This window comes from Pygocentrus nattereri, chromosome 3, assembly GCF_015220715.1.
Source record: "Pygocentrus nattereri isolate fPygNat1 chromosome 3, fPygNat1.pri, whole genome shotgun sequence".
In the NCBI taxonomy this organism is placed as follows: Eukaryota; Metazoa; Chordata; class Actinopteri; order Characiformes; family Serrasalmidae; genus Pygocentrus; species Pygocentrus nattereri.
The window spans coordinates 20,602,153-20,620,366 of NC_051213.1; the positions used below are offsets into that span (position 1 = coordinate 20,602,153).

The window sequence follows — 18,214 nt, forward strand, 5'->3', positions numbered from 1 at the left end:
AAGATTTCCACTGTTATCTTCAAAGCATAATGGCACTTTGAATTTGAATTAAATTAGCTATCCTACTCTCACCCAAAAAGTGCTTTGTGACTTTAAGTTGGAGTAAGATGAGCCTTATCAATCCTCCTCTCTGCCAGTGATTTATGTCAGTGGCTAGTGCTGGTTTAGTGGCAATTTTCCCTCATGTGTCCTCTAGAGATAGTCCACAAGAGCGTATTTGGTGGGTGATAAGATAGTGTTGTAAGGCTGCACTGGCTTGTAGATAAGGCCGATTACAGTTATTTGTGAGGAGACAAAGCCTCTTGTGGTCCATTGGGCCTCAGATGGCTGTACTGAATGTGTCTCACCATTGAAACCTGTCTGATATGGGTGTAATAGTGTTTCTGGCACAGCTAGCAGTCAGAGAGAGACAAAGCATACTCTGTACCCCCAGTGTACAGCAACTGAAGTGAAACGGGCCTTTGGTAAGGCCAGCTATGTGCTTTTTAATGTGTTACTCTCTTTGTTTCCTCTGTCTGCTTGTTTTCTGTTTCTGTCAGAACAACTGATAGAAGCTTATTGGGGTTCAGGAACCTTTGGAGAGATTAAAGTACAGAACTGTGGAGGGAGAGACAGGGGTACTGGGGAGTGATTGGAAACACAACATGCTGTAAAGGAGAGAAAGAATTGAGTGAAAATGAGTGCAGGAGGGATGAAAAGGCTATGAATAGAGGGTGAAGATGTAAGGCAAACAGAGAAAGGAGAAGGGTTGAAGTAGCAGAGGACTGTTGTACTGTACTGGGTAGCTGAGTGGTGGCTGCACTGCTAAAAGCATCAGAAATATAGACACACGTGATATTTCTCATTATAAAATTGTAAGAATTTACAATGTAGCTTATTCAATCTTTTTTAGACATTCTATGTAAAATGATACTTATCTAAGTATTGTTTCATGAAACCTACAAAATGTGCCAAAACAGTAAGCAATATTATTTCTTTATTTAATAATGAAAAATGTCAAGTAATAGATGGTGTGATCTTGCAATATTTTTAGAATAATCTCTTAATGAGAAATATTATAAGTTGCCTACATTTAAGAAGTTTTCTCTTGATAAGATGAGATGCTGTCCCTCCACTCCGGAGTCTGCTCTACATGCTGTTTACATGCTAAACCTTTTTGTGCTCTCCTCTCTCTCATTCTCACCTCTCATTCTCTCACTCTCTCTGTCTTTTTCCCCTCTCTCATTCTCTGTTATTCTTAGTCTCTTACTTATTCCCTTTTATTTATCCCTCTTTCGCTCTCTCTGTCCCTGTCTCTCTCTCTCTCTCATTTCCTTTTATTTCTCCCTTTTATTCTCTTAGTGTCTTGATCTATCTTTATCTCTTTAACTCCTTTCACATCCGCTCTTTATTATTCTTTCTTATTGTTTATTCTGTTTACTGTATTTTTATGTTATTTGTCCCTTAGTTTAATATTTGCTAACAGTCTGTGTCCTTGTCTGGTCTTTATAGTATGTTACGTGTCATACATGTCTGGACTAACCAGGACAAATTCCTTGTTTTCTGATTCTCTGTCTCTCTCTTATTCTCTGACTCATTCCCTTTTATTTCTCTCTCTCATTTTCTTTCATTTTCCCTCATTCTCTCTTGCTCTCTCTTTTCTCTCTCTCTTTCTCCTCTTGCTTCTTGCTGCAAATACCCCCCCCCCCACAAATGTAACAATTCAGGTCCTTTCTGGCATTACAATGATAAGTTTCCTCTGGTTAGAAACCAATTAGAAACTTATGGAGGGATTAGCGATAGCAATTATTATTATCTACATAGAATTTATGATTAATGCTAATGCATGGGGATGCCAATATAAGTCTTCGAATTAATAAGCAAGACGTCTGTGCAAAAATAAACCAGGCCAACTATGTTTTTGTGGGTCACTTTTGCATATATTAAGTAGTTTATTAATTTTGAAGTCCACCTTTTGGCAGTATCTAAAATAATTTCCCCCTCAATTTGCATGAGTAATTCAGGAGGCTGTCAGAAAGACTGTGTCAGCTGAAAGGTAAGTTTCATAGGCTATAACTTGCATTCAACTGGAACAGCGATTTACTGTAACTGTTTTAGAGTCATGAATATTAAACACATGGATGAGAGAGAGAGAGAGAGAGAGAGAAATTCCACATAGGGAAAGGGTTCATCATAGGGCAGGCTCACAGCCAAAAATCTAATGTAGTTTTTCCTCAGCACTCCAAAACATTAGAGATCTTACTATGTTGAGAACAAGCCAGCAATCAGAGTAAGGTGACTCAGTCCAGACTCTGTGACAGCACTGTTCTCTGCGCTGGGGCTGGTGTTCATCTGCATGTGGAAGCAAACAAAGCCAAATCTAGTTGGGAGAGGAGGGGTGAGGTTGGAGTGGACACATATGTTTTGTTTTAAATTGTATTGAGCTGACTTGGTGCTCGTTGCCCGCAAAAATTGCTATCCATGCAGTTAGCATTGTAACTTAAATGAACCTTTGTGTGACTACAGGGTTGAGATTGTTAAAAGGAGATGGGAGAGTAGAGGTGACTGAAAAGAAATTATGGATTACAGGAGCTATAAATACATAGACTGTAGAGGCCGTGTTTTTGCTGAAGTAGCACATTGCTTCTCTATATCATATATCCTCTATATCCTATCCTGTATTTCCTGTATTTTATTTTTTTCTACTCATGAATGTTATGTTGGTTTAAAACGGCTGTAGTTAATTTTCACAATCTCTGCAAACTGTTTAAATGAATTACAAATATAAGACACAGAGCACTTGACTGCATACACATTCACCTCTAATCATAGCCTTAAGTCAGTGTGGGTAAGTCCCTGTCAGCTTTACACATTTGGACGCTACAGTATTTCTGCATTCCACTTTGCAAAACTGCTCAAGCTCTGTTAGGTTGCATGGGGATTGTGGGTGAACAGCTTTTTTCAAGTCAAGCCATAATTTCTCAATTGGATTGAGATCTGGACACTGACTCTGCCACATTAACATCGTTGTTTTTAAGCCATTCCTGTGGATCTTGGGGCAACTGTTGTGGTGTAAAACAAATCTCCTAAGGTTTTTTCTTTGTTTTCTTACAAAATGCATGATGTTTTCCTCTGGGATTTCACTGTATTTTTACAGAGAAAGATTAAGTGACCCTTATTAGTCCCACAATGGGGAAATTTCACCTCCGCATTTAACCCATCCGTGAAATGAAACACCACATACACTCTAGTGAGCATGCACACACATACACTAGGGGGCAGTGAGCACACTTGCCCGGAGCAAAGGGCAGCCCAAACCGCAGCACCTGGGGATCAGTTGGGGGTTAGGTGTCTTGCTCAAGGACACCTCAGTCATGTGCTGTCGGCTCTGGGAATCGAACCGGCGACCTTCCGGTCACGAGGCTGGTTCCCTAACCTCCAGCCCATGACTGTCATGATTTTACATTCTACCCTCATAAGCCTTCAAAAAACCACAACATGATGCTACCGCCACCAGGTTTCATGGTGGAGATGGTGTGATGATGTGCAGTGGTGTTTAGTCTGATTTTTGGTCTCATAAGACCACAGAACAGCTGACTTCCATGTGCCTTCTGGCAAACTGTAGCTGAGTAGTCATGTGAGTTTTATTGAACAGCAGCTTTCTTTTTGCCACTCTGCAATAAATCTGTGACTGGTGAAGCAACGCTTATTGTATGTCTCACCAGTCTCAGCCATTAATGCCTAAAACTCTTACAGATTTGTCATAGGTTTCGTGATGGCCTCACACATCAGTCTTCTTCTTGCACAGTCATAGTTGTTTTTTGTCTGGCCTGTTTTTGGCAAATTTACATCTGTGTATTTCTAAATTACTTATATAAGTATTTTCCAAGGGACATTCAGTAACTTGGAAATATTCATGTCCATTTCCTTACTTGTGATTTTCAGTACACTTGCCATAGAGTTGCTTGGAGTTTTCTTTGATCTTCATGATTTGGGGTTATGCCACAATACTGACTCACTAGAAGTTGGGCCTTTCAGATGCTAGTGTATTTATGCTATAATCACTTTAATCACTTAGAACGCCTTGATGGTGCTGAGGTGATCTTCATATCAGGGTGAATACTTATGCAGTCAGGTACCTTGTGTGTTATATTTGTAATTAATTTAAATCTCTGTTTTCATTGTGACATGAAAGAGCCTGTTTCTGTGGAGCAGTGTAAAAAATATCTACAATGATTCATTATTCTATGATAATAAACAAAAGAGTGAGGTACTTTTTAGGGGCAGACTACTTTTTACAGGCACTGACCATGACAATAGGTGAGTGAATGGCAAGTTTTAAAACTTTAACAATGTTTAAATACTACAGCAAACTCTTAAAAAACTGAGGACAGTTCGGTCTTTTATGACATGGACCCAATGCACAATACGATAAGATACACCAATGTTCAATAAATAATTTCATGGATTAATGATAATCCTATAAATGTAAAAATTACTTCCACCAAGCAGTTCATTGTTAGTTTATTAACAGTGGACTATTGTTGTCAAGCAAAATAATGTATTGGCGCATTAAAGTGGAATTCAGTGCAGCCATGCCCCAATTCCAGTGAAGTTGGGACATTGTGTAAAACATAAATAAAAACACAATACGATGATTTGCAAACCTTTTTCAACCTTATTCAATTGAATACACTACAAAGACAAGATAATTCATGTTCAAATGGATAAACTTTTTAGTGTTAACCTCACGCGCCTTAAGTGCGTGACATACAGCGAACTCTTTATAATAAAGGACGGTTTGGCTGTAGCGACTTTGGACCACAACCTCAGAACTAGGCTTGGTAGACTGCAGCTACTACGGACGCCGGAGTGGCGGAGCAGAGGGCAGAGGACAAGGGTCAAGTGAAAGCGGTGCGCGCGGGGTCAGAAGAGGGGCAAGCGGGGCGGCGTGCTAGCGAGGCTAAAAGCTAATGCTAACAGACCGCCGATTCCGTCACTGTTCCTGGCCAATGTCCGCTCCCTGGACAACAAGCTGGACCTTCTGCGACTGAGGATGAGCGTTTCCGAGGAGATGAGGAACTGTTCTGTACTTTGTCTCACGGAAACATGGCTAAACAACAGCATGCCGGACTCAGCCTTCCAGATCGCCGGCCGGCTGCTCTTCCGTGCGGACCGCAACCAGCTATCGGGGAAAGCCCGCGGGGGCGGCTTATGCGTGTATATAAACAAAGGTTGGTGCACAAACTGTGTTATGGTTAACAGCAACTGCTCTGAAGTAATAGAATACCTGACTGTGAAGTGTCGGCCTCATTATTTAATTCGTTGGTTCACGGCGGTGTTCGTCATTACGGTCTACATCCCGCTTGGTGCTAAAGCTAATGACGCGCTGAAGGAGCTACATGAGCACATCAGCTCGCTTCAGAACAAGCACCCGGAGTCATTTTACGTGGTGGCTGGGGATTTTAACCACGTAGACCTGACAAAGTTTTATCAGCACGTCACCATACCAACACGGCGAAATAACACACTAGACCGCGTGTATACAAACATACGTGACGCATACAGAGCCGTGCCCCGCCCCCACCTTGGCCTCTCCGACCACATCTCCATCATGCTGGTCCCCGCCTACCATCCCTCGCTGAGACGCTCCAGACCCACACAGAAGACCATTACTGTGTGGCCCAGCGACGGTGACTCTGTGCTGCAGGACTGCTTCGAGTGCACAGACTGGCAGGTGTTCAGGGATGCTGCTGTGCATGAGGGGGAGCTGGATCTAGAGGATTATACATCTGCTGTCCTCGGATACATCAGCAAGTGTGCTGAGGATGTCACCACCACCAGGACTGTGACGTGCTACCCGAACCAGAAACCCTGGCTGAATGCAGAGGTCTGATCTCTGTTGAAAGCCAGGGACTCTGCCTTCAGGTCAGGCGATTCACAGAGACTCAGGAGAGCTAGACGAGAGCTGACGGCAGGCGTAAAGAGGGCCAAAGCTGCATACGCACGGAAGATCCAGGGTCATTTTTCCTCCCAGGATCCACAGAGCATGTGGAAGGGCATCAAGTGCATCACGGACTACAACACCAGAGATGCACAATGCACTAGGGACCCCTCTCTACCTGATACTCTCAATAAGTTCTATGCCCGCTTTGAGAACCCAAACACACCCCCCAGCACCAGACTCACTCCAGCACCTGGAGAACAGCCCCTCAGCGTGACCCAAACTGAGGTGAAGAGGATCTTTACAAAGATTAATCCCCGTAAAGTTGCTGTCCCGGATAACATTCCGGGGTGTGTGGTGAAGTGCTGTGCAGACCAACTCTCTGAGGTGCTGACAGACATCTTCAACTCCTCTTTAGTCCAGGCAGTTGTCCCCACCTGCCTGAAGACCGCTACCATTATCCCAGTCCCCAAGAACTGGGGATCCACTGGGGATCCACATCAGTACGCTTACCGGAAAAAACGATCCACAGAGGATGCCATCTCCTCTGTGGTCCACACTGCCCTCACCCACCTGGAGAATAAGGATTCTTACGTCCGTATGCTCTTTGTGGACTTCACATCTGCCTTTAACATGATGATTCCCCAGACCCTGGCTTACAAAGTCCACACATTTGGACTGAGCACCTCTCTCTGTAATTGGGTCCTGGACTTCCTGACTAACAGGCCCCGTAGTCTGTGAGGATCCACAACATCTCCTCCTCCACCATCATCCTCAGCACCGGCTCCCCTCAGGGCTGTGTGCTGAGCCCCCTCCTGTTTACACGGCTCACATATGACTGCTCAGCCGTCCATCCAGGCTGACATATTGTAAAGTTTGCGCACGACACGGCAGTGGTTGGATGCATCACAAATAGTGATGAGTCTGGCTATAGGCAGGAGGTGGAACACCTGGAGAGTTGGTGTAATGAGAACAATCTCTGCATCAACGTGAAGAAGACAAAGGAGATGATTGTGGATTTCAGAAGGAGCAACACCATCCCTCCCCTCCCCCTACATGTCGGCGGATCTGCAGTGGAAGTGGTCTCCACTTATAGGTACTTGGGTGTACACCTAAGTAACAATCTTACCTGGAGTAATAACACTTCCAGCCTGATCAGGAAGGCACATCAGCGCCTATACTTCCTCAGAAGGCTGAGGCGTGCTGGACTTGGGAGCACAGTCTTCACCTCATTTTACAGATGTGTGGTGGAGAGCGTTCTGTGCTCCAGCATCACCGTGTGGCACGGAAGCTGCTCTGTGGCCGAGAGGAAAGCTCTGCAGAGGGTGGTGAAGGCAACACAGAGGATTGTTGGAGTCAGCCAAACAGCAAAACTACCAGACTGAGGAACAGCTTCTTCCCTGAAGCTGTAAGACTCTCAAATTCCAACTGAACAATCACTGTAATGGCACTTCATGTCCACTTATTTATTTTATTGCTGCTGTACTGAATCATTGCCTCCACTATATCATGCCTACACATGTCATTTTAAACATTAGCAGTATTAAGATGTACACCTTCTACCTCATACTCATACTGCTGTGGTCCATGCTGCTGTTATCTGTCCTCCCCTTTATGCACCTTCTATTTATTGTTTATTGATTGTCACTTTGGGGGTTGACTGGACCGTGAGTACAATGTTTCGTTCCACCTCATGTACCACATGTGATGCGAATGACAATAAAGCTCATCTTATCTTAATATCATCAAAAGATTCAGAGAATCTGGAGAAATCTCTGTAAGTAAGTGGCAAGGCAGAAAACCAACACTGAATGCCCGTGACCTTCGATCCCTCAGGTGGCACTGCATTAAAAACTGACATCATTCTGTAACGGATATTACCACATGGGCTCAGGAACACTTCAGAAAACTATTGTCAGTGAACCCAGTTTGTCGCTCCATCTACAAGTGCAAGTTAAAACTCTGCCATGCAAAGTGAAAGCCATATATCAACAACACCCATAAATGCCACCGGCTTCTTTGGGCCCGAGCTCATCTGAGATGGACTAATGCAAAGTGGAAAAGTGTCCTGTGGTCTGACGAGTCCATATTTCGAATTGTTTTTGGAAATCATGGACGTCGTGTCCTCAGGGCCAAAGAGGAAAAGGGCTGTCTGGATTCTTATCAAGTTCAAAATCCAGCATCTCTGATGGTATAGGGGTGTGTCAGTGCCCATGGCATGGGTAACTTGCACATCTGTGAAGGCACCATTAATGCTGAAAGGTACATACAGGTTTTGGAGCAACATATGCTGCCATCCAAGCAACGTCTTTTTCAGGGACGTCCCTGCTTATTTCAGCAAGACAATGCCAAGCCACATTCTGCACGTGTTACAACAGCATGGCTTCATAGTAAAAGAGAGCAGGTACTAGACTGGCCTGCGTGCAGTCCAGACCTGTCTCCCATTGAAAATGTGTGGCGCATTATGAAGCGCCAAATACGACAACGGGGACCCCGGACTGTTGAACATCTGAAGTTGTACATCAAGCAAGAATGGGAAAGAATTCCACCTACAAAGCTCCAAAAATTAGTGTCCTCAGTTCTCAAACACTTATTGAGTGTTTTTAAAAGGAAAGGTGATGTAACACAGTGTTGAACATGCCCCTGTCCCAACTTCTTTGGATTGTGTTGCAGGCATCTGCATTTTCAAAATGAGTAAATATTTGCAAAAAACAATTATGTTTATCTGTTTGAACATTAAATATCTTGTTTTTGTAGTTTATTCAATTGAATACAGGTTGAAAAAGATTTGCAAATCATTGTATTCTGTTTTTATTTATGTTTTACACAACTTCCCAGTTTCATTGGAATTGGGATTGTATTTTACAATGGTATTGAGCATGGCCAGTCAGATTTCAGAACTGGATCTCCCTGTATTTTAAAGCATTAGCATGTGAGCTAGAGCATGCTACCCTTTTGCAGAATGAATTGAGTCATAAACCTGTCTCAATATCAGGTTCAGCCCAGCTTTTTCAGTAATTGGCTTGTTCCAGCCAGCCTGTAAAACATGTCATATCCCATCTTGTTTACTAAATTGTATTCTGTTCTTTTGTCTAATTCCAGTTTATTAAATTGTTGCACTGTTCCTCTTTGAATGACCGATTTGAAATTTGATGTAGTCAGGCTGACACACTCTTTTTTAGAATCAGACCAAATGAGGTGCAAGTAAAATAGTATCTTATAGAAGTTGTTCAATGTGTCCATTTTCTGTTTTTGTAAAGTAGAAACTTCATAACTGCTAGCTGCACTGTAAAGCAAGTTGTTACTTAGCAGCTGTCGCTAAGCAGGATGATACAGTCCTGTTATCACAAAAAACACTCCTCTCAATCAATCAGATTCATGACTATCTGCAAAGCTGAAAACTCCATTTTGAAGGGCTGTGTTGTGCAATACAATGCTTGTGCATAGGGATTGATCTAGATATTTACTAACACACTGTTAAATAAAATGCACTGGATTGGTTTAATGTGTTCTTGATGTTGAGCTGTGCATAGAATGGCAATTCTGTTGTGATCTCTCCCCTGGGTCGGCAGTGAAGGAATACAAGCACCTGCTTCATACACGCCGTCGTGAGTCTCAGTGAGGTGAATAGAATGTTGCAGCGTCTGAACATGTGACAGGATATTAACATGCAAGACTCATCTTTATGGTGATGACAGATAATGTTGCTGTTAACGGTGTCCTTCTTAGAGCTGCTGTGCTGCTACTCCTAAAATGACATGGAGTGAAGATTCAATATCCCATTATCTTCCTGCATAATGTCCTATGTGTCTGGATGACACTCTGGAGGGAAAGCTGTGCTGGGTGCTCTGTAGATGTTTGTGAACCTTGAAATGAAGGGCAGCATAGTGTATTTCTCTGGGAGTCAGTTTATCAGTCCTCTAAATGCAAAACACTTTTAGTAATGTGCGCTATGCTATGTTTTATATCTCTGTTAGAATACAATATATACAGTGCTTGATTGTGTATTAAGTTTGTCTTTATATATACTATAATTTAAAGAATAAGTGACACAGAAAATAATTTATCCTTGTCTGAATAATGATCTTACTTGTGATCTTTTGAACATGGAGCTTTTTTGTTCTCGCACCCTTTGTCCTCGGTTTTCATCATATTATTCCTTTCTCTGAGGTATTATATATGTAGAAAATACATCACTGTTGTCAGAACAAAACCTCATATGTCCATTTTTGACGTTTTACAGTTTTTGATATAATTTGAAAATACCTGTTGTTTTTTACATCGTGTGCAAATCTCATGGTGAATTTTACCAAAAGAAATGGCCCAAAATGACTTGGAAAAACATCTGGTTCCATTGACATTATGTTAAAAGTAAGGTATGTTTTTTTTACTTTCTCCTGTAAAGTTACCATTTTGGAGATACAAGGTTTTGATCCGACAGCAGTGAGCAGTCAGCAGTCAGTTGATCACAATATACATGAGAATAAAGTCATAATTCAAATAAACATAAAAACAATAAAAAGCCTTCCGTCCGAAGACTGCTGGGATAGGCTCCAGCATCCCCCCGCGACCCTGACGGAGAAGCGGCTTAGAAAATGGATGGTGGATGGATAAAAACAATAAAAAGTAACAAGAATTTCTTGGGTCCATATTTTTCCTTGACGCCTTCAGAGCCACCACAGAAACATGTGAATATCATCAATTACACGAGCACGATTTAATGAAGCACTGATTGGTCAAACCAGGAGTTGGTTTTTAACTACATATAATAAACAGACACGCTGACATCCATAAAATCACTATATATATATATATATATATATATATGTGTGTGTGTGTGTGTGTGTGTGTGTGTGTGTGTAACTACATATAATAAACAAATAAACTGTAGTGATACTGGTGTGGTGGTGTATTAGTGTGTGTTGCATCCTGTTGGCAGCATCCTGTTGGCAGTGCCCTGCAGTACTGCTATGTCTGATCCACTCATACTAACACACTGCAACCACCCAAAAAATACCTGTGCTGTGAGTATCCTGACCATTGAAGGTATGCAGAGCAACAGATGGACTACAGTGTACAGTATAATTGTAGAACTATGAAGTGCACCTATATGGAAAGTGGAGCTGATAAAATGGTTTAAAATGATAAAGTGTAAATAAAAGGTACATGTCCCTGCTAAAGTGCTCACTGAGTGTGTGTGTGTGTGTGTGTGTGTGTGTGTGTGGGTGTGTGTGTGTATGCGCACCCGCATAAGGGGCAAATATTTTAGTCGCTGGATTGAGCAGTCACTTCTCGTTTGCTGTCTTGTTTGAGACTGACATGGCCCTACACACTCATGCACATGCAAACACACACATGGAGCATGATTGATGGCTTTGACCTTCACCCAGCACACACTCACACACACACACACATAGCGGCATCCTAATTATCATCTCATCATGAAGCGGAATGGTTCCTTGGCTACCTGCTGTAGGTAAATTCTCCTGAGCCCATCCTGGCATTTGTCCACTCTCAATCACTGAGGAATGGCTAGTGGGGGGTGTAGTGTTGAAAGGGGAGTTCACAAGACCTTATAAACTGAGACCAAACCCTCAAAATGCATTACGACTTACTAATTAAACCTTAAATGCATATGTCAGGTAGTTAAAGTGACATGTGACTTCGCACTACACTGCAAAATGCAGTTCAGATAAGTTACAAAATGTCAAAGATATATATGTTGTTATTGTCAAACAGGTGTTCACTATCAAGACATTAGATGAGGTTATGTTAGAGTTACAATGTAATGATGTAAGGATTCAATTCAGTTTGCAATACTGACTTAGTTTTTTTTCCCTTTGCTGTGTGGAACAATCTCCACACTTGAGAAGGCTTTTTTAATGCTGGATGTTGAGACATCATTGTGAGGATTTATATGATGTGTATATACAATGCATACAAATTATATTTTAGCAATGACAATAACAATCAAATGACCTGATAATTTGATTGCATTTAACCCGAAGAACATAAGTGATGTCAGGTACTGATGTTGAATGATTATTTCTGGACCACAAACGGCACTCCTGGTCATTCTAAAGGTATTTGATGATGCTCCATCACCCCAGAGAATACAGTTCCACTGCTTCTGGCCAATTCTTATATTTCTGGCCAATTCTTGCCTTTGGTTATGGTGACCTTAAGTTCATGTTTGGCTGCCCCAGATTTTACAGTTCCATTGGCAATGCTTTTCTGAGGAGATTACATAAGTTATGTGTGCACAATTCAATTCCTGTGTTAGCAATGGGTGCACCTTAAAGTAGCTGAATTCACTAATTAGTGGGATGCTTGGATATTTTTGAGCATACAGTGTATATGCCAGGTTACCAGTGACCTGGGGTGTGAGACAACATCCATGCATTTAAGGTTTAACACGTTCCTTGTGGCCATACTTTTTTTGTTGACTCCTTAAGGTATTTCACTGAAACAGCAAAGCTGTGAATAAACATTGAGGGGCTTATTTTCTTCTGTTCTGGTTGGAAGGATTACTTGGGGACTTGCTATACTTTAACAAAGGTGAAAATAGATCTGAGTCAATTTCTCCTACAGACTTTTCAACTTTATCATTAATACTTGGCCTGTCTCCTCAGTATATACGGTATGTGTGTTTTGCAGTCCTATAGAGAGATCTCAGCAAGATCTTCAAGCCATCCATAAAATGCTGAAGATGTTTCCCTGTCTTACCACCCAGCTGGCCAAACCAGAGCTACATAAGGTCAGCTCTATTGCCATCATCGAGACCTGGGACCGTGGCCAGATTGGTAAGTACATACGGTGTGTAAGAGGTATAAAAGTGAATACCAGTCTGATACAGCTAATATTACCCTTCGATTTGACCATTTCATGGATACTGTGATAAGCCCAAAAATTATATATAGTATATATCAGTGTGAAATAGCACTGGAAATACCATTAATACAATTTATTCATTTTTGAAGAGAAGAAAAGAAGAAACAGAAAATTACACAAAAGCCTCAACAGCTGAATATAATAAAAATTGTCAGTACATTCACCCTTTGCTGTTATTACAGCTTCAGTTCTTTCTAGGATAGTTCAGTCTTAGAAGTTTCTTGCTTCTCACAATCCAAGTAATCCCAGTTACAGATTTACACTTGTCAGTTCATCATTCCGAAAACCTTACTCCACATCTCCAGTTTCAACTTTCTTCTTTTTTGTCTATTTCCTTTTCTCAGTAAAGGCATTTTGACAGCTACAATTTCAGGCTCATAGTATCTTTTCACAGTGGAAGGATGAACAGAAACACCTTTTTTTTGAGATGTGACATAACAGTGGAGCTTGATAGCGAAAGCAGATTTCCACTCTAGGGAGAATAAAATTACTGTACCACATGCATACGCATGCACACATGCGCGCACACACACACACACACATTTACTTTTTGTAGTAATATATCTTCATATAGATCTCTCCAGCATCTAGCAAGCCTTGTCTGCTTGGACCAACTAGGTTTTTTTTTTTTTTTTAATCTATGTGTGTTTCTTTTAAATATTCACTGGCTGTTATTCATAATTCATTGTCTGTTCACTAACACAGAGCTGAAGTGTAGGGCTCATGTCTGTCTGCAGTCTGTGTTGGGGAGTTTGAAAGAGCCTCCCAAATGAAAACAGTATTCATAAGTGTTGAAAGATGCATTGCTTTAAACACAGGCATCAGTGCTGAGAATGATTTGGCTTTGAAATTACAGTCCTCAGATGAAGCTGTGGCATCAACCAGATGCCTCCTTTTCCTCAGTTCTTTTGGACTGCTTGCTTGTTTATTGCATTTCCATCATGTCTCAGTGGCCTGTCTCAGGCTGCTACAGACAAGGAGAGAGAAATAGACAGAAACAGAAAGAGAAATGGACAGTGTTGGAAAACAGAAACTGACAGATAGACAGAGGGAGAGCATCAACCAAAGAGAAGGAAGAGAAACAGAGAGCAGATCAGACTCTTTGGGATCTTTCTTAGCCAGATACAACAGATTAAATTAACAAATCATCAAGCACATTCAGTAGTGTCTTAGTCTCATGTAATGTCATGTTTGCAATGTTAACTCTAATTTTGCTTTGATGTGAGTGATTCCAGTACATCCCCCTGCACACAATCCGTTTACCAATGTCTCCTCCTCTCCTAATGTGCCTGAATATTGCCAAGCCATTTGAGGGACGTTATTTGACAGGCTCTGCTTATGAAGGGGCCAGACAGAGGTGTATGATTTCCTATTGATGCGAGCATGCGTTTGGCCTCAGAACTGCCAATACCTTGTGGATAACAGGCCTCAATTTGTTTGAGTCGATATGAAGCAGGGCTGCACTTTGTTCTGTGTTTTTAACACACATTTTGACAGACACAGCCAACAAGGATTATTGAGCAAAAACATAAAGGAAAGAGAATTTAATGAAACTCTTAAGCCTGTGGTTTCATGGAGTTAGTGGCTCTTTTGTAAGTGGATGGTATTTCTGAGGTGGCGAATGCTTTATTGATTGGTCTAGACCAGATTGTCAATAATGGATGCGTTCAGCAGTCTGGAGGTATATTTATTCAGCTGCATGATGCCCAAGCAGACGTGCCAGTTGAAAGACATATTTGTTTATGGCTTCAAGGTTTTGGGTGTCTGATGATTATGGATCACAAAGAGGGCAATTTGTTGCTTGTTCTTGGCCACTTTGTGAGAGAAGTTTGGGGAATGTGTCTGGAGTGTGTGATTGAGTTTGCGGTGTCAGTTCAGAATGGAATTTGTTTTTACACAACATTTTTCATCTTCTTTTGGGTTTTAGGTCAGTTTTATTTATTAGCCTTTCAATATTAGAGACCTTTCCTTTAGATACTGTAGATCCAAACAGAAGGGATGTTTCTGAAAGATTTATGCTGCAGTATATCACTGCTTGTGTTTGTGGCTTTATAGAAGACTCTAGGGTTTATAGTAAAGCTGTACTGAGCTGAGATCAGGGCCTGCATGTCGATTATAGTGAACTAGGCAGAGGAAGGGCAGCAAAATATACCAAGTTATCTGTGACACCTGTGACAAACTTCATTAAAGATTAAAGGAGAATGAGGCACAGCCTGACACATTTAGTTTTTGTTAATTTATTTGAAAGGCATATTTTTATACAAGCACCCTATACATTTTTATACAAGCAACCTACACATAGAAACTTTGTTTCTAGCCTGACTGTTCAGGAGAATTCAGCCACAAATTCAGTGCAAATGTAACCAACCTCATAGGCAGGGTTATTTGTAGTAGACAGAGGGGTAGTTGCTTGTAAATCTGGTAAAAAGAGGAAACAAAATTGCAAAAACAGATTGACTGTTCGTAGCTGTAGGTAGGCGTGCACATGATAAGTGCTCATGCTGCAGCTTTATGTGTGGGGAAACCTGAAAAAATTTGTCAGTTTTCTAAACCAAAGCCAAAAAAATTCACTAATGAGCAAGTCTGTCTAATGTTCTTTGTAAACTCACTGAATTTAGTGTCATTAAGTAGATACAATTCATAATGGAATTAAATTAACATTAAGAAAATATAGACACTTTATAACAAACAGTAATTCTGTGTTTGGTGAATGGACAGTTTCTTCCTGAATAAATCTTGTTTCTGCCCTTTTACTTTACTGCGGAATGCACTGTTATCTTTAAAATACACTTAATCATATAGTTACCTATCCTGCTGTACAAAAACAGCTCCTGGTCTTGCTTCTTTGTCTCATCTATAAATATTTTCTGAAATACTGATCATTGGTACAAAAACTCAGAAAATGCTGCTTTATGAGAAACTTCATTCTTTAGCTCGATGTTCCAAACCTGAAGTACAAAACTGTGATCTTAGACTCTGAGCTCTGTTTTATCCCGCATGTAAATACAGTCACTAAAATACCTTTCTATCATTTGAGAAAAATTGCTAAAGTTCAACCTTTGCTATCTCCGAACAGTACAGAGAAATTTGTTCATGCATTTGTTACAGCATAGTTCTTCACAGTACTGCTCTTCTTACTGTACTTCCCAAGTATCCAATACATGCCTTACAACTTGTACAAAATGTGTCTTCATGCATCCCAACAAAAACAAAACCGAGAGATCATATCACTCCCATTTTAAAAGAACTGCACTGGCTACCTGTATCGTTCAGGATACATTTTAATATTCTACTCCTAATTTTTAAGGCTCTAAATTACCCAATACCCACGTACATTACAGAGTGTCTGTTTGTTTATATTCCAGTACTTAGATCCACAGAGACTGGCTTCTTCAAATACCATCTGTAAAATACAGAAAACAAGGACAGACCTTGTTCAGTTATTATGCTTCTAAACTGTGGAAGTCAATTCCACCCTTTATTAGACAGTCAAGCTCAGTGCTCACTTTTAAGAAGCATCTAAAAATGTATCTCTTTAACTTAGCATTTAATTAAAACTCTACATTTCATGGTACTTGTCTTTTAATTTGATCTGTGTCATGTTCTCATATGATTCTAAATTAATGCATATACTTTCTTGTAATATTGTTTAACTTTATCATCTGTTTGTAAAAACATTTATTGTAATATTTTGTTATTATTTACATGTTTCCCTATATATGTAGCTTTTAGCTTCTGTCTTTCTATACTAGGTTGCCAGAAAGATATATATGTACATATATTTCTTTTTGCTCCAAATCCAGGGGCTGAAGCTGTCCACTTAGTGTTGCCTAGATATACATGTAACTAGTCTGTTTAATGTGCTGAAAGTGTACGTTAGCCCAGTAGTGTTTCATTTATGTGTTTGGCCACAGCATTGGCTTTTATGTGGCAATTTTTGTGTGATGTTGCAAAATGGCTGGGGGCAGCAAAATTAAGTATCTCCTAGAGTAGCTAAAACACATTGGCCTTGGTCTGTAGTGAATTCAGTGTTTTGATGTACTGTAGTATATTAGAGTGGTGTTTCCCAACCCTGGTCCTGAAGACCCCCTACTCTGCTCATTTTCATGTTTTCCCTGCTCCAACACACCTAATTCAACTAATCAGCTCATTAACAAGCCCATACTGAGTTGAAGTGTGTGTGCTAGAGCAGGAAAATACTAAATGATGCCGAGCAGGGGGTTCTTCAGGACCAGGGAGAACCGCTGTACGCATTGTCACTTGGTATAAGACTATATGTTGACTCCTCTGAGATCATTACTAATTCTGATATCTGTGCTGCTGTGCTATGCTAGTTCCTTTAGCTAACACACCTGCCTTTAATGTGTAAATTGGTGCAGCATGTTAAAAACCTATAGAAGAAAGTGCTGTTTTCTTGTCCTTTCAAAGCTTGTTTAGTAGTGTTTAGATTAAGTTGTAGGCAGAGAGTCCCTCATACATTTACTCTCTTTCCGTTGTATTTGGGATAAGACAAACACAGAGTCAGTGTGACCTTTTGACTGTTAACCATGTTCGGGTTTGGAGATCCAGAGGTGAACTCCAAAAGTGATGAAATGAAGGAAAAATAATGGAAAAGTTAAAGTGGCAGTAGGAGCAGGAGAAGTAAAGAGTGGACAATACTAGTAGATTAATTTTATTTTGTGGTGGAGGCTTCTATATGTCACAATATATTACAGATATTCCAATATGACAGGAGATGACTAAGCAGTGTGAAGTCGTCTTAAAGCCAAGAGGACCTCAGCCATTTGAGCAGTTCTTTTTGACAGTGTAGTGTTGATCAGCAATTTGAAGGTCACCTAGTTTTAAACACAAGCTCACACAGTTTTATAATACTTTTATAATTTTTGCTTCCCACACATTCTTCAGTGCTATCCACAGACTATCTATAGTGGTTGGATTTTTGTTCTTTCATTTGTTATTTCAAGAGTCTTACTTGTGTCTAAATTTCACTTAACAAACTACGTGGCGTCTTGCATTGTCATGTTGGAAAACGTGTTATTTGTTGTGGTTTACCACATCGCAACTAGTAGATATGTGCGTGAGCAATTTTTTTTGACTTCCAGTGTATAAAGCATTGTCCATTCGGAGCCACGCAGGGCTTGAGCTTCTTAGCTGATGACTGTCATTATTGAGTCAATGAATGTGTTTACATGCACTCAATAATCCTGCAGTTTTAATTTCTGCAGTTATGAAATGGGCATGTAAACACCATACTTTGATCTAGAAATCTGATTAAGAAATCTGATAAAGAGTGCTAGATTTTAGCTCAGTAATCAGATTTGTCAGGGCAAGTAAACTCTTACATGGATTACTTTTGGATTTCTTAGCCTGCGCATGTATGAATCATACCAAAGTACTGTG

General features: G+C 40.6%; 1 protein-coding gene across 3 annotated transcripts in view; it reads left to right on the top strand.

Annotated features, from left to right (window-relative positions):
* cnbd1 (cyclic nucleotide binding domain containing 1) overlaps positions 1-18,214 on the top strand; it is a 67,899-nt gene that overhangs the window by 13,513 nt on the left and 36,172 nt on the right. For all 3 annotated transcript variants that reach the window (XM_017700304.2, XM_017700306.2, XM_017700307.2), the window contains exon 5: positions 12,581-12,726. In XM_017700304.2, coding sequence (XP_017555793.2) covers positions 12,581-12,726 — 146 coding nt within the window. The remainder of the gene's footprint in view (positions 1-12,580; positions 12,727-18,214) is intronic.